The 24105-nt window shown below is 38.8% G+C and overlaps 1 protein-coding gene across 2 annotated transcripts; it reads left to right on the forward strand.

Annotated features, from left to right (window-relative positions):
* Positions 1-981: 981 nt before the first annotated feature.
* MSMO1 (methylsterol monooxygenase 1) lies at positions 982-23769 on the forward strand. 2 transcript variants are annotated; one of them, XM_030846991.3, is made up of 6 exons: positions 982-1097; positions 6613-6898; positions 12421-12569; positions 13511-13637; positions 15272-15426; positions 22760-23769. In XM_030846991.3, exons 2-6 carry the CDS (start codon positions 6644-6646, stop codon positions 22953-22955), a joined length of 882 nt encoding a protein of 293 aa, XP_030702851.2. In that variant the 5' UTR covers positions 982-1097; positions 6613-6643; the 3' UTR covers positions 22956-23769. The 2 variants fall into 2 exon arrangements, with proteins under 2 accessions (XP_030702851.2, XP_060155624.1); XM_060299641.2 differs by lacking the exon at positions 6613-6898 and having other exon boundaries at positions 1029-1097; positions 22760-23763.
* The last annotated feature ends 336 nt before the right edge of the window (positions 23770-24105 follow it).

The following is a 24105-nucleotide window of genomic DNA, read 5'->3' on the forward strand; positions in this document are numbered from 1 at the left end:
TAGGTGGTGCAGCACAGCATCCACCCCAGGACACCATAGACCTCCTAAAGACAGGGCTCTGAACACTCAAGGGACAGATCCCGTTTCTTTTCATTTGATGTGATTTTTCTGTCATGATACTTTACAAAGAACGTGGGTGTCAAACACATGGGACAGTTACATGAATGGGTAGAGGTCACTGGACCTAACAAGAGACACATCCCTCAAGAAGGGGCTTCCTAAAGCAGATGGTACCTGACCCCTTATTTCAGGCAGGACAGCCAGTCCGATCACAGCCATGAGAAGCGACATTATCCCGTTTGTACAAAGTCCTGCATAGAAAGTGACTTCAACTAGACCGCGTGTTGCCCTTGTGCAAGTTTTAAAAGGCTCTCTTAAGCGAAAGCTTAAATTCATGGATGACCCCCATCCGTGCACACTCCTGCACCCTGCAGGGTCGGAAGGCGGTCAAGCCTGGCTGCAAGTGTGAGCCCCGTGCGGGTCCGCGGCGGCGGTCACCCCGCGGGCAGGGCCAACTGCCGCGTCCAGTCTCTCCTAAACCTCCCGGACCCTCGGCTTCCCGTCCGCAAACAGGAATGGCGCTGCATTTGAAGATCCCCATCTCCCACGTAAACGTAAACGTGGGAGTTATCAAGTGGCGCTGGGGAAGAGAAAGAGGTGGTCTAAACTCGGGGTGCACCAGCGAAAGCTGCGACCTGTGAACCCAGCGCGGCGAAAACACTTCACAGCCCGCAGAATCGCTGCCCCCTCGACCGCTCAAGCGCCTGGGAGCGGGTCCGAGGTTGATACGCGACCCCTCACTGTCTCACCTCCGCCCCACCTACCTGGCTGTGCGCTCCCGCCCCCAGGCTCCGCGGCGCCGCTACTGGTCTGACGCCCAGCTCTCACGATCCTCACTCCATCCGCTCAGCCAATGGCCGCGGCACCAGTGCTCCATTCGCGCGAGTCACACGATGCCGGCAGCTGCGCAGACCAACCACAGCACCTGGAAGGCGGGGCGGGGGCCCTCGCAAGCCAATAACGGCGGGAGGAACCGCCTGAGCGGCTGAGCCTAGCGAAGCTCGGGAGGAGACGGCAGCAGGTACAGCGGAGCGCAGGTGAGTGGCCGGGGTGGAAGAGGGTACGGCCGCTGGCCGCGGATGGGCGCCGGGATGGAGGGCGTGGCGGCGGGTACGGGTGGAAAAGGGTGAAATCCCTCAGTCAATGTCGGAACCGGGCACGGCCCTCAGCCGTCCGGGACAGTGGTCACAGCCCAGGGTGCCAGTGTGACCAGAGTTGTACAAAAGGAGGGGGGCAAGATCAGTTTGTGTGCGCGGCGGGGCGTGCGGTTGGGAAGAGCGTCCGAGGAGGGTACTGAAGGATGAATGGGAGTTGGGCAGAGGACGTACCGGCAAGGGACGCTGTTTCGTGGGCAGAGAGGCCCAAGCGGAGGACGGTCAGAGGCCTTCTTGTAGGAATACCGAGGGTGGGGGCGAGAAGGTGAGAGAGGAGGAGAGCAGAGGCCTATGTCTTTATCAGTGGGGAGGCGCTCGCTGGAACTCTAAGGGTCTGGAGAAGGGGTGGTGAAGCCTGTCTGCTGTTTAGATGGATGCTGGCATCGTGTTCTGGAGGGAGGGTTTAAGAAAGGCACGCTTGGAGGCGCGATCCGGGCACGGCGAAGGGCAGGCACTGCTGACAGCACTCCGACAGCTAAACTTGAAGGTTACTAAGGGAATCCACAAATGACTACATTTCTTTTGTCTGAGCCTGTAGCAGGCCTCCGGTCAATCCAGTTTTGCAAGGGTGAAAAAAGGAAAAGAAAATCCACTCTTTATTTCCCTTCCCCTTTCCTCTTTAATTCCTATTTTTTGCTTCAGTTGTCAACAGTGTGTCCATTTCCCTCCCTTGAGTCTGGAGAGTAAACTCCTGAATGTTAATTAAAGCAGTTATCTCTAAATAGGGTAAGTGTGTGAAGACTTAACCCGGGCAGCAGAGATAGAGGTCTGGAACATTCTGTCCCAGACGGCTAAGTAGGTGGTGGCACCAGTTCACTGCGCGGTACAGGAGGTAGGGAGTGTGTGGGTAGGGTTGCAAGAGGCAGTGGCGGAACACGTTGGACATGTTGACGGTGACGTGCCTCTGAACTGTCTAAATTGGAGATGACCAGTAGATTTTTGGATAATCAGAACCTGGGGTTTAGGAGAGAGGCCTAGAGAGAGAGAGAGAGAGATTGTGGATATCAGCATATTCTCGCAACAGGAGCAGATTAGCTCACTCCAGATAATCTAGAATAGTTGGAAGGAGTAAAGAAAGCATCTCTGGGAAACTATTCAGCCTCAATTCTTGAGCCTTCCTTTCTCAAAAGCTGTACCACAGACTTAACTAAATCAGAAAGTGCTGTATCCTTTCTCATCTCCTGGTTGAGTCTTTGGAACTGATGTTTCCTCTATTCAAAACTATCCCCCCCAACCCCATCGCACCCGACTTTACTCTCTTTTAATCTAGTCACCTCCCCTCCATGCTCCAGGCTTGAGTTTAGATGCCTCTTTCTCTAGGATGCCTCTTTCCCTGGGCCTCTCTGTTCTATATTTCCAACCCTTTATTGTTCTTGTCACAGATTCTGTGACAATTTGGTTACTTCTTTGTATTCCTCACTAGATTTTATGTTTTGAAGTCAGGGGTGAGGGCAGCAGGGAGCACAGTGACTACACATAGTACCACCCATTAAATCAGAGTGAATACATATGAATCCCAAGAAAGGCGGGCATTTCAAAGTGAGAAGTATCAAATCTTCCAGACTGGCCAGATAAAATAAACTCAAAAACATGTTTGTTGGATCTGGAAGCTTGGAGACTTAGTGATTTTACTTAGAGTAAATTCAGTGCATTGATTAGAATAGGAAACAGATTGTAATTGCTAGAGAATGGATGGGAAATGTGAAAATCATTTTCACATATATGTGAAATATTCCAGCCTATGTGGAATGCTCTTTCAAGGGGCTTGGGTAAACTGTGGGAATTATTCCTCTCTTACTATAATATTTATGTGCTTTATTATTTCGGATCACAGTATAGCACAATGAATGTGAGCACAGGCTCCCCCACGTAGCTTTCTTGTAATTTGGGGAAGTTACTTAATCTTTCTAAACCTCAGTTTTTCATTTGTAAAATGGGGATAATAAAAGTGCCTACCTTGAAGGTGTGGTAAGGATTAAAGTCTTTAATATAGAGAAAGCATGTAACACTCTTAGAAGTTAGTGGCCTATAGAAAATCCTTAATAATTGTTAGCTTCTTGTAGCTACCATGTGTCAGGTCCTATGTTAAGTACTTCACGTGCATTATTTCTTGGACTCATGAGAAGAACTATATTTATATTCCCTATTTTTTCAGCTTTTTTGAGGTACAGTTGACAAAACTGTAAGATATTTCAAGTGTATGTTGTGGTGATTTGATATACATGTATATCATGAAAAGATTCCCATCATCTAGTTACTATTGTTATTCTTTACATTCTGCAGATAATAAAACTGAGGCTTAGAGAAGTGACTTAACTTGCTCAAGGTCACACAGCTAGTAACTGGTGTTGGTTTAGCATCATTAGATTTGGTAACGACCTCATGAAAAATGAGGATTGGAACAACTTTTATTTTGTAATTTAGAATATTGAAGACATTTTGGTGTGGATGGGGACCTAGATTGCAAGCACAGTGGGCCCTTGAACAACTCGGGGATTGGGGCGCCAAACCCCTGGGCTGTTGAAAATCCACACATAACTTTTGGCTCCTCCAGAACTGAACTACTGATAGCCTACTGTTGACCGAAGCCTTACCGATAACATAAACAGCTGAGAAAAGAAAACGTTAAAAAATTAGGAAGAGAAAATACATTTACAGTACTGTGCTGTATTTATTGATACCGTAAGTTTATGTCTTTTTACAAGATGAATGGTCTGTCAGTACCTACATCAACATTGTCTTATATGATACAAAACACTGTGGATGTTATGAATATTACTAACACCAGACATCAAAAATGAAAAGATAATGTGAAAAAGAAATTCATATTTATTCACATGTATCAGGATTCATGCATTGATAATGAAGAAGCAGCAATATGATTGCTTTGTGGTCACCTCATGTAGTCGATACTATTGCTTTACAGTAGCTCAGCCTATACACTAATAAATGAATCATTATAAAGTTTTATAGCATAGTATTAGTCATATCCATAATACAGTATTGGAAACATTGTTACTTTTTTAAAAAAACACTTCACTGATAATAGGCTGGTTTGCAGTAACACATTAATTTTATATTAAATATCACTCACTTTATGCCTGTGTAAGAATAGTATTTACATATATTTTATGCATTCATGACATACCTAACTTTTTCTTAATTTTTTTTGATATTTCTAGGCTATGTGGTTTATCTGTGAATTTTTTCAAATTGTTGCAAGTCTCCCCAAATTTTTCCAATATATTTATTTTAAAAAATCTGAGTCTAAGGGGACCTGCACAGTTCAAACCTGTGTTATTGAAGGGTCAGCTGTAGTTGAGTGAGTTGTGTGTGTGAGAATTAACCAGTCAGAGGCTGTATGTTGATCTCTCCCTTGAGACAGAAGTTGGTTGGTCCAAAGAAAAAGAGAAAGGGAACAGTGGCTTGAGGGAGAGGTGATGGAGGTTAGGAAAACTTTTCTCAAGAAAGGAGGACTTGAGTATGTTGGGTATTTTGGGTTTTTTTTTTTGTGGTACGCGGGCCTCTCACTGTTGTGGCCTCTCCCATTGCGGAGCACAGGCTCCGGACGCGCAGGCTCAGCGGCCATGGCTCACGGGCCCAGCTGCTCTGCTGCATGTGGGATCCTCCCGGACCAGGGCGCGAACCCGTGTCCCCTGCATCGGCAGGCGGACTCTCAACCACTGCGCCACCAAGGAAGTCCTTGAGTATGTTTTTAAACTTGATGGGATGAACTCAGTGAAGAGGGAAAGATGAGAAAGAGTAAGTGATGGACAAGTTCTTGATGAGGTAGGATAAGAACACAAGACCAGACAGTCTTAGAGGAGAGGGTGAGTGAGCACAGGCTGTGGCACAATAGTCCCCATGCTGTAAGTCACTTGAGAATGAGTAGGACAGAGGAATAGGAATGCAAAGTGAATTCAGAGTCCTGAGGAAGCTGGCTAAGCTTCCCAGGATCCTCTATGATAAGAGGTCTATGGGGGAAGGGGGCATTAAATACTATTAAGAGTGTCCGAGGCTTAATATATTTGTTTTTAGAGTGGCCCATCATAATTCATAAATTAGGGACATCAGTAAACATTTTTAGGAAAGTGACATTCTTCATAAGTTTTTCTGTTTTTTGATTTGGTGACCTATTAAGCTTATTTATTAAATAAGTAAAACATGCTCATGAAAAAAATTAAAATTGTAAGAAGGTATAAAATGGAAAGTAAAATCTTTCTCCTCTTCATAATCCCCCCAACCGTGTATACATATGCATTTTCTGTACATTTTCTATGTTTGTGTGTGTGTCTGTCATATGTACATATGCACGAAACTGCATAAAGTATATAACCTTTTCACAAAAATATAAGTGGGGTTCTTGCTATACATTCTGCAACTTGCTGTTTCACAACACTGTATCTTAGACATCTTTCTATGTAGAACGTGTAGCTCTTCCTCCTTTTATGTGGCTGTGTGTCTTTGGAAGGACCTGATAGAATTTATTTAATTCATTTCTTGTTGATGGACTTAACATTTTGTTTTACTTTTTTCTCTTTCTTTTTGCTATTATTATTTTGCTATTTTTGCAATGCTTCTTTCAGTCTTAGTGTGCTCATCTTGGTACACTTGAGTGAGAAAATTGCTGGGTCAAAAGGTATATTCATTTTGAGTTGTAATAAATACTGTGAATTTTATAGACTAATCCTCCCATCAACAATGTACAATGGTGCCTATTTCCCCAAATTGTTACTGGGTACTGGGCATTATGAAACTTAAAGATTTTGTTTTAGGATGCATTTCCTATTTGAGTCAAATTGAACTGCTTATTTGCTTAGTAAGCATTTGTATTTATTTTTCTGTGAACCTTCCGTGAATGGTCTTTGTCATTTTTCTGTTGGGTTTTTAGGCTTTTTCTAAAGCACCCATTTGTAGCCCTTTGTCATAATTTTTGGAAATATTTTTCCCAGTTTGTCATTTGATCTTTGACTTTATTTATGATTGTCTTTTTATTCACCATTATAAGTATTTAATTTTTATGAAGTCATGTTTGGCAGACTTTTTCTTTATAGATTCTTTTAGTTTTAAGTGACCCAACTATTGCTCATTGAAATTACAAGTTTTTCCTGGAGACCACACTGAAAAGTCTCTAAAGATGGCTTGAAATTTCTTATCCACTATTGTTCTTTAGATCCTGCTCTTGAAAGTTAACAGGTGACTTTGAAATCATACACCACAAATGGAGGTGATGATGACGTCCTGTAGACTGGGGTTTTTAATCATGTTTAGGACCTGAGCGATTGGCACTCCTATAGTAATTTAAAAATTAATCAGAAGCATTTTAAAAACTGTTTTCTTAGAATTTCATTGTTTAGCTTGCTTATTTATATATTTATTTATTTACTTATTTTTGCAGAATTATAAGGCTGTCTGCAGAGATTTGAAAAATGGCAACAAATGAAAGTATCAGCATCTTTAGTTCAGCATCCTTGGCTGTGGAATATGTAGATTCACTTTTACCTGAGAATCCTCTGCAGGAACCATTTAAAAATGCTTGGAACTATATGTTGAATAATTATACAAAGTTCCAGATTGCAACATGGGGATCACTCATAGTTCATGAGGTCCTTTATTTCTTGTTCTGTTTACCTGGATTCTTGTTTCAATTTATACCTTACATGAAAAAGTACAAAATTCAAAAGGTGAGTATGATGGACTTGCAGTGGAGTATTGTCATTAGTCTTGTTGAATATTTTTAAGGTAAATATAACTTTATAACTCAAAATAGACTAGATCAGCGCTGTCCAATAGACATACAATGAAGCCACGTGTAATTTTCTAGTAGAATACATTAAAAAGTAAAAAGAAATAGGGAAAATAATGTTAGCAGTATATTTTATTTAATCCAATAAATCTCAACTGTTGCATTTCAGTAAGTAATCAAAATTTAAAAGTTTTAATGGGATATGTTATATTCTTATTCTTATAATAAGTCTTTGAAATCCAGTGTATATTTTACACTAATTTCAGCCCATCTCAGTTAAGACTAGCTGTATTTAAAATGTTCAATAGCCACATTTCTAGTTGCTACCATATTGGACAGCACAACCCTAGAGCATTTATTGTTAAGGTTTCAAGAATAATTTGTTAAATTGTACCTTAAGTAGATGTGATGTTTATCTAATTTGGGTTTATAAGTTTTAATTAAAAAAATTTTTTTTACTGAGATATAGTTGATATACAGTATATTAGTTTCAGATGTACAACATTGTGATTCAAAATTTTTATACATTATACTCCATTTAAAGTTATTATAAAATATTGACTATATTCTCTATGCTATACAATATATCCTTGTTACTTATCTATTGTATACATAGTAGCTTGTACTTCTTAATCCCCTACCTCTCACTCCTTCCCCCTTTCCTCTCCCTGCTGGTAACCACTAATTTGTTCTCTATATCTGTGAGTCTGTTCTGTTATATTTGTTCATTTATTTTGGGGTTTTTTCCCCACATGTAAGTGATAACATACATATTTGTCTTTCTCTGACTTATTTCACTTTGCATAATACCTTCCAGGTCCATCCATGTTGTTGCATATGGCAAAATTTCATTCTTTTTTATGGCCGAGTAGTATTCCATTGTGTATATATGCCACATCTTCTTCATCCATTCATCTGTTAATGGACACTTAGGTTGCTTCCATATCTTGGCCATTGTAAAGAATGGTGCTATGAACGTTGTGGGTGTTTTCAGATTAGTGTTTTTATTTTTTTCAGATATATACCCAGGAGTGGAATTGCTGGATCATATGGTAGTTCTATTTTTAGTTTTTTGAGGAACCTCCGTACTGTTTTCCACAGTGGCTGTACCAATTTAGATTTCACCAACTGTGTACTAAGTTTCCCTTTTCTTCACAACCTCGCCAGCATTTGTTATTTGTAGTCTTTTTGATTATAGCCATTCTGACAGGTGTGAGGTGAAATCTCATTGTGGGTTTTTTTGTTTGTTTGTTTTGTTTTTTTGCGGTACACAGGCCTCTCACTGTTGTGGCCTCTCCCGTTGCGGAGCACAGGCTCCGGACACGCAGGCTCAGCGGCCATGGCTCACGGGCCCAGCCGCTCCACGGCATGTGGGATCTTCCCGGACTGGGGCACGAACCCGTGTCCCCTGCATCGGCAGGCAGACTCTCAACCACTGCGCCACCAGGGAAGCCCTCATTGTGGTTTTGATTTACATTTCCTTGATGATTAGTGGTGTTGAGCATCTTTTCATGTGCCTTTTGGCCATCTGTATGTCTTCTTTGGAAAAATGTCTGTTCAGTTCTTATGCCCATTTTTTAATCAGTTTTTTTTTTGATGTTGAATTGTATGAGCTGTTTGTATATTTTGGATATTAACCCCTAATCAGTCATATCATGTGCAAATATTTTCTCCCATTCAGCAGATTGTCTGTTTTGTCAAAGGTTTCCTTTGCTGTCCAGAAAAGCTTTTAAGTTTAATGAGGTCCCATTTGTTTATTTTTGCTTTTGTTTCCTTTGCTTTAGGAGGCAGATCCAAACAAATATTGTTACGATTTATGTCAGAGTATTCTGCCTATGTTTTCTTCTAGGAGGTTTGTGGTGGTTACATATAAATTTTAAAATTATTTGTCCTAGTTCTGTGAAAAATGCCACTGGTGTTTTGATAGGGATTGCATTGAATCTGTAGATTGCCTTGGGTAGTGTGGTCATTTTAACAATATTGATTCTTCCAGTCCGTGAACACAGTATATCTTTACATCTATTTATGTCGTTTTCAGTGTCTTTGATCCGTGTCTCACAGTTTTCTGTTCTTTGTATTAATTTTGTATCCAGCAACTTTACCAAATTCATTGATGAGCTCCAGTAGTTTTCTGGTGGCATCTTTAGAATTTTCTGTGTATAGTGTAGTATCATGTCATCTGCAAACAGTAGCAGTTTTACTTCGTCCTTTCCAATTTGGATTCCTTTTCTTTCTTTTTCTTGTCTGATTGCTGTGGCTAGGACTTCCAATACTATGTTGAATAAAGTGGCAAAAGTGGTCATCCTTGTCTTGTTCCTATCTTAGAGGAAATGTTTTCAGCTTTTCACCATTGAGTATGTTGTTAGCTGTGGGCTTATCATCTGTGGCCTGTATTATGTTGAGATATGTTCCTTCTGTACCCACTTTATGGAGAGGTTTTATCATACATAAATTTTAATTTTAAAATTAGCTGCAAGGGAAGGTTATGGGAATTCATGAGTATTATTTTGCACTTCACTCCAGCCCTTGATATCTCAACTCTTAAATGTATGTTAATATGCTGAGACTTTGATCAAGACTGTTAAGGTTTTGTTTTTACCCTAAATATATCATGGTAATTCTGCAGCATTCATGTCATCCCCCCCAAAATGATGATGTTCCTAGCTTCTAGGTATTCACTTCAGTGTACTAAATGTTTCTTGAGAGCTTGCTATGCATGACAAAGTGTTGAGATATACGCAGTGCCTCTTCTCAGTTTTAAACATAGGGAAAATAGTGAACTCTAGTAATGTGTAGACTAATGAGTTTGACACAGTTCCCAGGAAGGAATCTGCACCACCTTGTTAGAAAAAGAAATGATTTGTTGACACTTGGTAAACCCACGATAGTTTCTAATGCTTACTGTTAACTTTTTTCAACAAGTCATGCCAAACTCAAACTCAAGGGCACACAGTCTTGGTGGAAAGCAGGCATCTTGGGAGTGTTCACCTAAGGAGACTGGTTTGTACTCATTGAGTCCATGGCGGGTGGCAGTCAGTGCACACATCCTCTCCGACCAGTCTCTTCTCTTTGTAGCCTCTCCCAGTGAGTCTCACTTTAAGCAAGTACTAACATTGATTCTCTCTGGGGATAGTGCAGAGGGTCAGCTGCCTGTGGACTCCAAGCCAAAGGAGGGAAGAACAAAGGGTAAAGGGAGAAGGAATTAAAAGGGCTGTGGCCTAAAGGAGAGTATCCTGTTACCGTAAATAAAGGGCACAACATTTCCAGAATACTTCTTATAAAAAGGCCTACTTTGAAAGGCAGAATTGAGTTTGGATGTCTAAGTTCTCATGCATGTTTGGAATTCTGGCTGCCACGGGTCACCCATTGGTTTATTTATGGGGCTGATTTGTTGTATGGCTGTCCAGGCCAAAGTATCCCTGTCTGTCTTCTGCCCTCTACAGTTGACTCACTGGTCAGAGGTGGTAACTTTTTCAGAGAGAGAAAGGCCTGTTTCATTCAAGGTTTTATGAAGACTTTAGAATAAAATGTGGCAAAAGAAAGGACGAAGTAATCTAGTTTACAACTAGTTACTGATAAACAGAGATCGAAAGCCTTCAAGTCTGTACTTAGCATGTCTTCCTTGACTTTCACAACCATTAAGGTCCCTGCTTTGAGATTTTTTGATACTAAAATTAGTTGTGAAGATAATCAGTACAAGTTTTCACAATATAAGGGGGTTTAAAAACAAGCCAAAAAATCAGTGTACACAGGTTTACACATTTTAAAGGCAGATACCCTGAAACAGTGAGGGTACAAGGAAAAAGTTGCTGGTGGAGCTAACACTGAAAACTCTGCTTTGAAACAGAATAGACAGCTAATGCACATGCTTGCTACTGGGGAGAATATTCACAGGAATGAGAGAATAATGAAGTAGACCTTGCAGGATTTTTTTAAGTCTTACGTCTTGATAATTCTCTAGGGATTTTCCTCAAGGATTTATACACTAAAAACATTCTGTCTGAAGTCTGTGGGCCTGGTAAACAGTAAAACATGTGATTTTTTAGTTACAGTTGATTCATTTTTGTGTTAATTTCTGCAGCTACATCAGTATTAGAGTCTAGCCAGGATATCACAAGTCAGTTAAACATAGTTCTAGGGGAAAAAGAGTGCCTTTGCCGGCCCAAGCCAGAATCTTCCGTTTATTTTGTCCCCAATCACAGACTGGAAGTTTGGAGGAGCGGGGTCAGATCATGCTCAGAGTAGAAATAGACAATTATAAATTATCTCGCCTAATTTCCTCATTTTATTGTTGAGCAGACTGAGATGTGAGCTTCACAGAGCCCCAGAGGTTAGAGCCAGCTCTCCAGACTGATTACCAGTTGAATGCTGTTTCTTTTTTGTCAGGGAAGGTAACTCTCCCAAAGAATTTCAAGAACAACACTGCAACCCTAGACTTTAGTTAGTCCAAGTTCCACTAATAACTGCGTGTGTGATCCTGGGCAGGGAGGTTGACCTCTGGGCCTCTGCTGAGGTCAGTGGTTTCATCCTTGGGATATTACGGTTCAGTTAAAACACTTGCATTGGTAAGTTTCTGAATTTTTAGGTAAGGACATTTAAAACAAAGCAGTAACTATTTATTATCACCATCTTTTTGTAAAACCAAAAGCACTTTTTAACTAATTACACCCCTTTAAATTGAATAAATTTTAGACTTTTATATATGGCTTGTTAAGCAAGTCGATAATCCTGATGAGGTTTTGTGAACGTTTCACTACAGTAATCTCACTTCCTCATTTTGACTTTAATCTGTGAACTTCATCTGTGGGCAGTAGCTCTCCGTTCTTTGGGAACCACTGGACACATTTGTTTTCTAAGTTCTTCCAGCTCAGAGAGTTTCTAATTCTGTCAATGTATAAGAACAAAAATGCACTTATTTCTGGGAATGAAAACCGCTGAATGGCTGGCAGTGTTGATGTACCTGTGTAATAAGGCTTCCAATGCTATGTGTGCAGCTGCCTCAGCAATTGGGAGAACCCAACTGTGATCTTAGCGTAACACATTTCTTCCTCTGGCATTCCTGATAAAAGAAGTAAATGATCTGTGAGCAGCAAAGACAAGAGTTATTCGTTCTGTAGTGCTCCTTTGGTTTGTAGAGATCATTGGGACCATTATGCCTGGGTTTGTCTATTGACAATTTCTTCACCTATTTAAAGTAGTGATAATATCGATAGTTGTCAAGGTTTTAGAAGTGCGTGTGTGTGTGTGTGTGTGTGTGTGTGTGTTGTGGTTCCTGGACCTTAGTTACTGTAACACAGCAATTATAATATAGAATTCACATAACATAGGATTAATTAAATAACATAAACTTAAGTCCCCATATAAACGTTAGAGAAAAAGCTAGGAATTTACTTCTAGTTTTCAGGTGAAACTCCTGATAGCAGAGGCTAATACTAAATATTTTGATTTTTTTCTCCATAGGATAAACCAGAAACGTGGGAAAATCAATGGAAATGTTTTAAAGTACTTCTCTTTAATCACTTTTGTATCCAGCTTCCTTTGATTTGTGGAACCTATTATTTTACAGAGTATTTCAATATTCCTTATGATTGGGAAACAATGCCAAGATGGTATGTAGATGAAGATTTGCTTTTTATACTCAGTCATGGTTTATCATTCAATTAAAATATCCTTAATGTTATTTTCTTTCTTCATTGGGTCAGTGTTTGTTTCTTCTAAACTTTGGAAATAAATAAAATGTAGAAAAGTAAACCGTAACAGAAACTTAAAATGTCCCCATTTTTATATGTTTCTATATTTTAGTGTAATATTTTTATTGGAAGGTGAGTTTCTTGCATCAGAAGTTTCCATAGCATCCATTATATGATTGTGTACGGATACACACGCTTATGCCAAGAAAAAATATATTGCATTTTAAGTCTAAAATGAAAGAAAAAATGAGAGAATAGTTTGTGAAGTTTATAAAAATTATGTCCATACAGACAGAAACATATATTATCTGAGCATAAATATTTGTGTTCAAATACTATTTGTATTCAACTGTCTGTTCTGACTTAACCTGAATACAGATGTACAGTATATAGATATGTGCTTTTCCTATTACTGTATATTCAACATATAAAAGAATTTCTGTGTATGTGTTCATATGTATATAAAATATATTTTGCCCATTGCACTTATATGCTTCTCTTTGTCAGGAAAAAAACGATGATTTTACTCTTATTAATCTTAATTCAAGTCCTTTATCAATGTTACTCTTTTCCTAGAAATTTTGAGTTTTGTTTCTTAACTCTGACTTTATACCTGTGACTTTTTTTTAAGCGAATTAGAATTGGTATGGTGGTCAGCTTCTTTAACCCTTCTTCAGGTGGTATCATATAGGTAGCTTGCATCTATATGTATTGTTTTGAGAATTTGTTGATCAATAAAACCAGTTAGGTCAAGCTGGTATTTGCTTTTATGCAGTGTCTCCAGCAGTGATCCCAGGTAAAAGTCTAGATTGTTTAAGTAAAAGTTATTTAATCCTCATTACAGTATTTTCATCTTAAAGGTACATGCTTTTGGCAAGATGCCTTGGCTGTGCAGTGATTGAGGATACCTGGCACTATTTCCTGCATAGGCTCTTACACCACAAAAGAATATATAAGCATATTCATAAAATTCATCATGAGTTTCAGGTATGTTAGAACTATATTTAATCCATTTTTTTCTATTAGAGGCAAAAATGTCATTTAAAAAAAAGTCTCCTGGACTTTAAAAAAAATTGTCAGTGATGTTTTTATTTCTTTTTCCTTTGGCATGATTGTTAAGAATATAATACACACCTAAACACAAAGGGAGTTCTACAGATTTTCTTTAATATCTTAATTTCATGGTAAATTGAGACCTGAAAGAAAAATGTTACGTGAAATCGTTCATTTTTGTCTTTGGGTCCAGAGCACTATCCTCACACAGTTGGGTCCCTGGCAGTTTGATAGAGGCCTCTAGTGCTGTTAAGGTCATTTAAGTGGGAACCCAAAACAACAAACCTTGAATCGTTAAATTCCTGAAACAATTTCCAAGTTAGTTTTAACACATTTCCACATAATTGCTAACTCCTTCCCACAAAACAGTGATTTTTATCAGAACTGCTTTGATGTTAGCTTTGTTGAATTTGTTATTTTGGTATGTTCTGCATTGATCCTAATTACATGATATGATAAACCAAACATCCCTTTCTTGGCAGAACAAATTCAGGTGCATAAACCAAAATTAGAATTCAAGTCAATTGTTTAATGCCTTTATCTCACACCATCAAAGACAGCTATTAAAATAGATTGTTTTAAGGACATCCCTAGACCTTTTAATGTTTGGTAAGAACAAAAAAAAATTTTATTGAGAATTACTGTTAATGTTTATATATGTATGGCTAGATATATAGTTGATCCTCAGTATCCATGGGTTCTGAATTCATGAATTCAACCAACCGAGGATTGAAAATATTTGGGAAAAAAATTCCAGAAAGTTCCGAAAGGCAAAACTTGAATTTGCCTCGAGTGGACAACTATTTACATAACGTTTAAATTGTATTTACAACAATTACACAGCATTTACATTGTATTAGATATTACAAATAATCTATAGATGATTTAAAGTATGTGGGAGGATGTTCATAGGTTATATGCAAATACTGCTCCATTTTATATAAGGGACTTGAGCATCCTTGGAGTTTGGTATCCATGGGGGTCCTGGAACCAATCCCCCTGGGATACCTAGGGATGACTGTACTATCATAACATATAGAAGAGATATAATTTTATAAAACGATATACATAAATAAATTAGAATATATATATTAGGGTTCTCCAAAGAAACAAAATCAATAGGAGACACACACACACACATACACACACACACAGATTTATTTTAAGGAACTGGTTCATGCACTTGTGGGGGCTGGTGAATCAAATCTGTAGGGCAGCTCACAGGTTGGAAACGCAGGTGAGAGTTGATGTTGCAGGCCTGGATCTCAATTCCTTAGGGCAGCAGGCTGGAAACCAGGCAGGGTTTCTGTATTGTAGTCTTGAGAATTCCATCTTTCTTGGGAAGCATCAGTCTTTGCTTTTAAGGCCTTCATCTGATTGGATGAAGCTCACCTGGGTTATGGAGGGTCCTCTTCTTTACTCATAGTCTACTGACTTAACTGTTAATCACATCTAAAAAAGACCTTCACACCAGCATCTAGACTGGTGTTTGACCAAGCAGCTGGGCACCGTGGCCTAGATAAGTTGACACATAAAATTAACCATCACTGAATTCTTACTTATTTTAGGCTCCATTTGGAATGGAAGCTGAATATGCACATCCTCTGGAAACCTTAATTCTTGGAACTGGATTTTTCATTGGAATCATGCTTTTATGTGATCATGTTATTCTTCTTTGGGCCTGGGTAACCATTCGTTTGATAGAAACTGTTGATGTCCATAGGTAAGCTATGGTTTCTATTCAGGTAAAAGTATCATAAAATATCCTTTTTTCATGGTCATAGATTATCTTTATTTCTCTTTTTTTTTAATTGAAATGTAACTGACATGTAACATTGTGTTTTAGGTGTGCAACATAATGGTTTGATATATGTATATATTGCAAAATGCTCACCACACTGTTCATCTCTACACAGAGTTACAAATTCGAGAACTCTTAAGATCTACTCTCTTAGCAACTTTCAGATTCACAGGATTGTTGATTTCAGCCTCCATGCTGTACATTACATGTCCAAGACTTATTCATCTTATAACTGGAAGTTCATACCTTTTGACCACCTTCACCCATTTCATGCACCGTAATCATTGTCATAGGTTATCTTTTTTCCTAAGTAGAGTAATAGGAGAAGTTAACCTTGTTAATGTTACTATTTTTAATAAACAGGAGAACATAATTGGATAAAAGTTCAAATAATAATTTTTGGGTTTTTTTACATTCCTATCTATGGCTGTTGTCATTTTTATGGTGAGAGTATATTCATGTATCATTTGAGAAAATGAAATAAAATTCTGATAAGTGCTGCAGAACTGCCCTCCAAAAGGGCCCCTCTCTACACGCCCAGCAGGAACCTGTAAGAATGCTTTCCCTGCACCCAACACCCTTTGCAAACTGAACATTACAGTCTTGTTAATCTTGGTCAGTAGGAGGGCAGAGAGCCTTCAGGGTTATGCACTGCATTCCCCAGGGGCTGGTGAGGCTGCATGGCTGTCTTTGTTCTGGGTTTTTTCTTTTTTATTCCCAGTCTCCCGATTCATCCCACCACCACCACCTCACCCCGCCGGCTTAGTGTCTACGTTTGTTCTCTACATCTGTGTCTCTATTTCTGCCTTGCAAACCTGGTTCATCTGTACCATTTTTCTAGATTCCACATACATGCGTTAATATACGACGTTTGTTTTTCTCTTTCTGACTTACTTCACTCTGTATGACAGTCTCTAAGTCCATCCACGTATCTGCAAAGGATCCAATTTCATTCCTTTTTATGGCTGAGTAATATTTCATTGTATATATGTACCACATCTTCTTTATCCATTCCTCTGTCGATGAACATTTAGGTTGTTTCCATGACCTGGCTATTGTAAACAGTGCTGCACTGAACATTGGGGTGCATGTGTCTTTTTGGATTATGGTTTTCTCTGGGTATATGCCCAGTAGTGGGATTGCTGGGTCATATGGTAATTCTATTTTTAGTTTCTTAAGGAACCTCCATACTGTTCTCCTTAGTGGCTATATCAGTTTACATTCCCACCAACAGTGCAAGAGGGTTACCTTTTTTCCACACCCTCTCCAGCATTTGTTGTTTGTAGATTTTCTGATGACGCCCATTCTAACTGGTGTGAGGTGATACCTCATTGTAGTTTTGATTTGCATTTCTCTAATAATTAATGATGTTGAGCAGCTTTTCATGTGCTTCTTGGCCATCTGTATGTCTTCTTTGGAGAAATGTCTATTTAGGTCTTCTGCCCATTTTTGGATTGGGTTGTTTGTTTTTTTAATAGTGAGCTGCATGAGCTGTTTATATATTTTGGAGATTAATCCTTTGTCTGTTGATTTGTTTGCAAATATTTTCTCCCATTCTGAGGGTTGTCTTTTCATCTTGTTTATAGTTTCCTTGGCTGTGCAAAAGCTTTTAAGTTTCATTAGGCCCCATTTGTTTATTTTTTTAAATTTTCCATTACTCTAGGAGGTGGATCAAAGAAGATTGTGCCGTGATTTATGTCAAAGAGTGTTCTTCCTATGTTTTCCTCTAAGAGTTTTATAGTGTCCTGTCTTAACATTAGGTCTTTAATCCATATTGAGTTTATTTTTGTGTATTGTTGTTGGGGAGTGTTCTAATTTCATTCTTTTACATGTAGCTGTCCAGTTTTCCCAGCACCACTTACTGAAGAGACTGTCTTTTCTCCATTGTATATCCTTGCCTCCTTTGTCATAGATTAGTTGAACATAGGTGTGTGGGTTTATCTCTGGGCTTTCTATCCTGTTCCATTAACCTATATCTCTGTTTTTGTGCCAGTACCATACTGTCTTGATTACTGTAGCTTTGTAGTATGGACTGAAGTCAGGGAGTCTGATTCCTCCAGCTCTGTTTATTTCCCTCAAGACTGCTTTGGCTATTTGGGGTCTTTTGTGTCTCCATACAAATTTTAAGATTTTTTGTTCTACTTCCTTAAAAAATGCCATTGGTAATTTGATAGGGATTGCTTTGAATCTGTAGATTGCTTTGAGTAGTATAGTCATTTTAACAATATTGATTCTTCCAATCCAAGAACATGGTGTATCTCTCCATCTGTTTGTGTCATCATTGATTTCTTTCATCAGTGTCTTATAGTTGTCTGAGTACAGGTCTTTTACCTCCTTAGGTAGGTTTATTCCTAGGTATTTTATCCTTTTTGGTGCAATGGTGAATGGGAGATTGTTTCCTTAATTTCTCTTTCTGATCTTTCATTGTTAGTGTATAGGAATGTAAGAGATTTCTGTGCATTAATTTTGTATCCTGGGACTTTACCAAATTCATTTGTTAGCTCTAGTAGTTTTCTGGTGGCATCTTTAGGATTATCTGTGTATAGTATCATGTCATCTGCAAACAGTGACAGTTTTACTTCTATTTTGCAATTTGTATTCCTTTTATTTCTTTTTCTTCTCTGATTGCCATAGCTAGGACTTCCAAAGTTATGTTGAATAATAGTGGTGAGAGTGGACATCCTTGTGTTGTTCCTGATCTTAGAGGAAATGCTTTCAGTTTTTCACCATTGAGAATGGTGTTTGCTGTGGGTTTGTCATATATGGCCTTTATTATGTTGAGGTAGGTTCCCTCTGTGCCCACTTTCTTGAGAGTTTTTATCATAAATGGGTGTTGAATTTTGTCAAAAGCTTTTTCTGCATCTCTTGAGATGATCATATGGTATTTATTCTTCAATTTGTTAATATGGTGTATCACATTGATTGATTTGTGTATATTGAAGAATCCTTGCATCCCTGGGCTAAATCCTTTTAGCCCAGGATAAAAGGATTTTATCCTTTGATCTGTCCATTGGTGTAAATGAGGTGTTAAAGTCCCCCACTATTATTGCGTTACTGTCGATTTCCTCTATTATAGCTGTTAGTATTTGCCTTATGTATTGAGGTGCTTCTATGTGGGATGCTTATATATTTATAATTGTTATATCTTCTTCTTGGATTGATCCCTTGATATTGTGAGTGTCCTTCCTTGTCTCTCATAACATTCTTTATTTTAAAGTCTACTTTATCTGATATGAGTATTGCTACTCCAGCTTTCTTATGATTTCCATTTGCATGGAATATCTTTTTATGTCCCCTCACTTTCAGTCTGTATGTGTCCCTAGGTCTGAAGTGGATGTCTTGTAGACAGCATATATACGGGTTTTGTTTTTGTATCCATTCAGGGAGCCTGTGTCTTTTGGTTGGAGCTTTTAATCCATTCACATTTAAGGTAATTCTTGATATTTATGTTCCTATTACCATTTTCTTAATTGTTTGGGCATTGTTTTTGTAGGTCCTTTTCTTCTCTTGTGTTTCCCACTTAGAGAAGTTCCTTTAGTGTTTCCTGTAGAGCTGGTTTGGTGGTGCTGAATTCTCTTAGCTTTTGCTTATCTGTAAAGCTTTTGATTTCTCTGTTGAATCTGAACGAGATCCTTGCCAGGTAGAGTAACCTTGGATGTAGGTTCTTCCCCTTCATCATTTTAACTATATCATGCCACTCCCTTCTGGCTTGTAGAATTTCTGCAGAGAAATCAGCTGTTAACCTTATGGGGTGACCTTGTATGTTATTTGTCGTTTTTCCCTTGTTGCTTTTTTTTTTTTTTTTTTAATGTTGAGTCTTCTTTTAATTAATTTATTTTTATTTTTGGCTGTGTTGGGTCTATGTTTCGGTGCAAGGGCTTTCTCTAGTTATGGCAAGCGGGGGCCACTCTTCATCGCAGTGCACGGGCCTCTCACTGTCGTGGCCTCTCTTGTGGAGCGCAGGCTCAGTAGTTGTGGCTCATGGGCCTAGTTGCTCCGTGGCATGTGGGATCTTCCCAGACCAGGGCTCGAACCCATGCCCCCTGCATTAGCAGGCAGATAATCAACCACTGCGCCACCAGGGAAGCCCTCCCTTGTTGCCTTTTTTTTTTTTTTTTTTTTCGGTACACGGGCCTCTCACTGCTGTGGCCTCTCCCGTTGTGGAGCACAGGCTCTGGACGCACAGGCTCAGCGGCCATGGCTCACGGGCCCAGCCACTCCGCGGCATGTGGGATCTTCCCGGACTGGGTCACGAACCCATGTCCCCTGCATCGGCAGGCGGACTCTCAACCACTGCGCCACCAGGGAAGCCCCCTTCTTGCTTTTAATAATTTTTCTTTGTCTTTAATTTTTGTCAATTTGATTACTATGTGTCTTGGCATGTTTCTCCTTGGGTTTATCCTGCCTGGGGCTCTCTGCGCTTCCTGGACTTGGGTGGCTCTTTCCTTTCCCACGTTAGGGAAGTTTTCGACTGTAATCTCTTCAGATATCTTCTTGGGTCCTTTCTCTCTTCTCCTTCTGGGACCCCTATAATTCAAATGTTGGTGCATTTAAGGTTGTCCCAGAGGTCTCTTAGGCTGTCTTCATTTCTTTCTGGTCTTTATTCTGTTTCGTGGCAGTGAATTCCACCATTCTACCTTCCAGATCACTTATCCATTCTTCTGCCTCAGTTATTCTGCTGTTTATTCCTTCTAGTGTATTTTTCATTTCAGTTATAGTATTATTCATCTCTGTTTGTTTGTTCTTTTATTCTTCTAGGTCTTTGTTAAACATTTCTTGTCTCTTCTTGATCTTTGCCTCCATTCTTTTTCCGAGGTCCTGGATCATCTTCACTATCATTATTCTTAATTCTTTTTCTGGAAGGTTGCCTATCTCCACTTCATTTAGTTGTTTTTCTGGGGTTTTATCTTGTTCCCTTCATCTGGTACATAGTCCTCTGCCTTTTCATTTTGTCTGTCTTTCTGTGAATGTGGTTTTCATCCCACAGGTTGCAGGATTGTAGTTCTTCTTGCTTCTGCTGTCTGCCCTCTGGTGGATGAGGCTGTCTAAGAGGCTTGTGCAAGCTTCCTGATGGGAGGGACTGGTGGTGGGTAGAGGTGGGTGTTGCTCTGTGGGCAGAGCTCACTAAAACTTTAATCCATTTGTCTGTTGAAGGGTGGGGCCGAGTTCCCTGCCTGTTGGTTGTTTGGCCTGAGGCAGCACTGGAGCCTAGAGGCTCTTTGGTGGGGCTAATGGCAGACTCTGGGAGGGCTCACACCAAGGAGTGCTTCCCAGAACTTCTGCTGCCAATGTCATTGTCCCCACAGTGAGCCACAGCCACCCTCCGCCTCTGCAGGAGACCCTCTAACACTAGCAGATACATCTAGTTCAGTCTCCTATGGGGTCAGTGCTCCTTCCCCTGGGTCCTGATGCACACACTACTTTGTGTGTGTCTTCCACGAGTCGAGTCTCTGTTTCCCACAGTCCAATCGAAGTCCCACAGTCAAATCTTGCTAGCCTTCAAAGTCTGAATCTGGGACTTCCTCCTCCCATTGCTGGACCCCCAGGTTGGGAAGCCTGATGTGGGGCTCAGAACCTTCACTCCAGTGGGTGGACTTCTGTGGTATAAGTGTTCTCTGGTTTGTGAGTCACCCACCCAGCGGTTATGGGTTTTGATTTTATTGTGATTGTGCCCCTCCTACCATCTCATTACAGCTTCTCCTTTGTCTTTGGATGTGGGATATCTTGTTTGGTGAGTTCCAGTGTCTTCCTGTCAATGATTGTTCAGCAGTTAGTTGTGATTCCAGTGCTCTCACAAGAGGGAGTGAGAGCATGTCTTTCTGTTCAACCTGTCTTTGTGCTTGTTGACCAACAGTAATTTTTTCTTTGAATTACCATTTTATATCATTTGCCAGTTTTTCTGTTAAGGCTATATGTTTTATAACCTATTGGTTCATGTGTAAGCTTTGTTTGTTACCTATGTTGTAAATATTTTCTCTCCATCTGTCATTTGAATTTTAACTCTTGATGGTTCTTTTGCAGTTGTGAAGTTTTAAATTTTTATGTAGTAAAATCTGTCAGTTTTTTTTTTTTTTACATCTTTATTGGAGTATAATTGCTTTACAATGGTGTGTTAGTTTCTGCTTTATAACAAAGTGAATCAGTTATACATATACATATGTTCCCATATCTCTTCCCTCTTGCGTTTTGGATTTCATGCCTTGCAGAGTCTTCCTGAAACATTGTTCAAATGAAAATATTCTTGTTGTTTTCTTAAAAATTTGGTTAAATACTGTAATTCAGGAGCAGCAATTACTTTATCCTTCTGTAATGAACCTAAACCTAACTCTTACTTGAAAAAAATATTGAAACATCCACCGAATGGATTCACCGAATAAAACATTTGTGTACTCCACTGCCCAGCACTGATGAAAACTGCTTGTGATATGTTCATATTTCACATGCTTCCTTTCTGTTGATTGGAAGGCATTTTTTGGTAAATTATTTCTATTAAATGCCTTTTCAAATTCCTAATATCCTAATTTTTCATCATTTAAAAATGATTATATATTTATTGCATTTTTATTTGGGAATTTTCATCTGTGAAAGCAGAATATGAAATTCTAGGAATTGTTTCTGAGTCACTAAAGTAGCAAAATTAATGCTTCTAGTCTTAGGCAGAAAAGTGGTAGATGGTGTTTCCTTCAATCTTTCCTTCCATCGCTCTTTTCTCCTTCCTTCCCCCTTCATACTCCTTAAGGACGGGAAGGATTGGGGTGATTCAGACTGGTATAATTGTAGATATCAGATTTTAGACTTGTAGTTAGAAATAAAGGTGGGTACTCTAAAAGAAGTTGCAAAACAGTAATCCTCAGATTTAACCTTTGTAATGCTTGGTACTAATTTTATATAACTTTAACTAAAAAAAATATGTAGTATTATGGGTGTTACAAACTATGGTGAGAAGTCCTCTAAAACAGAAAAAAAAAGTCATGAAAATCTATGTCTAAAGATTCATTACTATAACCCCTCTTTCATCCCCTGATGTGTAATATTAATGTCTATTAATTGTTGAAGGTGTTTTTAAATTTCTTAAAGTGGTTTCTAGAATATGCACCATTTGCTGTGAGTTTTTGTCTTTTGTAAACATGTCAGAAATAAGTGACTTAGGTAAAGTGGAATGTTATTTGAATAGTTAACAAGCATATTACTATCAATGAAAATGTCGATTAAGGTGTATTTACTTTCTTAATACTCCTTATCATTTTTATTTCAGTGGTTATGACATTCCTCTCAACCCTTTAAATCTCATTCCTTTCTATGCTGGTTCTCGGCATCACGATTTCCACCACATGAACTTCATTGGAAACTATGCTTCGACATTTACATGGTGGGATAGACTTTTTGGAACAGACTCTCAATTTATTGCCTACACTGAGAAAACGAAGAAGGTTGAGAAAAAGACTGAATAAGCATCTCACATAAACCTTCCTGCAGATACACAATTCCTGAATTGAAGCTAGTAGCTAACATTGCTTCTGGGGAGTGGAAATAAACATGTGTCTTGGTTGCTAAGTGATAAAAAGAACATTAACAACTTTTAATTATCTTCCTAGTGGGAACTTTTATATGTTTAAGTACAGTTTCCCTGAGGAACCTTTAAAGGCCATGTTGCTAACTTTACAAAAAGGATTTAAGTAATGGAAGGAATATTAATGTATGTCTTTTTCCCAAGTTGTACCATAGGCCTGAAGCTGAAATTGGTCTTCAAACCTTTTAAATATATAGTGACCATTTCAAGAACTCTTAGTAGTACTGAACTTTAAATACTATTTTGGAATTTGCTTAAAGATCAGATGCCATGGGTTGAACCACACCAATCTGTATAGTGTGAGTGAGTGCTAACTCTGAAATAGCCAGCACCGGGAATTTCTGCTCGTATCTGGAGCTGACCAGTTTGGGGTGATTCTCTTTCTGAGAAGTCCTTTTTGACTGTAATGTACTACTCTTATCTATAAATTAAGGCATTTCTGAAAGACTATTTTAGTCTAAAGGTTTTCAGGTTACTTGAATTTTTTAAACATTGAGCTTTATTTCTGCTATTTACCCTTTCTTTTTTGTATATCAAGTTTTCATTATACTTAAAGCTGTATCTTGAAACTTTGTGTACTGACTTGCTGTATTTGCACTTGGAGCTATTGAAATAAATGTGATTTTGTTTGATTATTTGGTTTCCAATTTTGAACATCATTTGTCACCTTTTATTCTTATCAGGAAATGTATAGAAATCACTAAATTATTAAATTTTGTCATAAAAGGAATAGTTTTTATCTTTTTAAGTGCTTCATTTGCTAAACTTTTGGCAGTCTCAACATGTATTTATCAGGCTACCTATTGTGGGAAATTCTATTGACCTAATAAAATGGAGGATATCGAAGCAGGTCTTTTCTCCACTTAAAAAATGTAAAGAAGAATGGAGCTAAACTTATTAGGGCTGGTTTAATTTCAAGTATCTAGAGTCTGATTTAAAGCAAGAGGTGATAATTCTAACTTTGTATACGGTAGTACCAAATTATAATTTTTAAAAAATATAGAGCCATCTTCTGGTAAGTTTCTTTTTTC

This window comes from Globicephala melas, chromosome 5 (assembly GCF_963455315.2).
Source record: "Globicephala melas chromosome 5, mGloMel1.2, whole genome shotgun sequence".
Lineage (NCBI taxonomy): Eukaryota > Metazoa > Chordata > Mammalia > Artiodactyla > Delphinidae > Globicephala > Globicephala melas.

Coding starts and splice junctions, on each gene's coding strand:
- MSMO1 (XM_030846991.3), top strand. CDS start 6,644: ATGGCAACAAATGAAAGTATCAGCATCTTTAGTTCAGCATCCTTGGCT. Junction 6,899..12,420: donor AAAAGTACAAAATTCAAAAG/GTGAGTATGATG, acceptor TTTTCTCCATAG/GATAAACCAGAAACGTGGGA. Junction 13,638..15,271: donor AAATTCATCATGAGTTTCAG/GTATGTTAGAAC, acceptor TACTTATTTTAG/GCTCCATTTGGAATGGAAGC.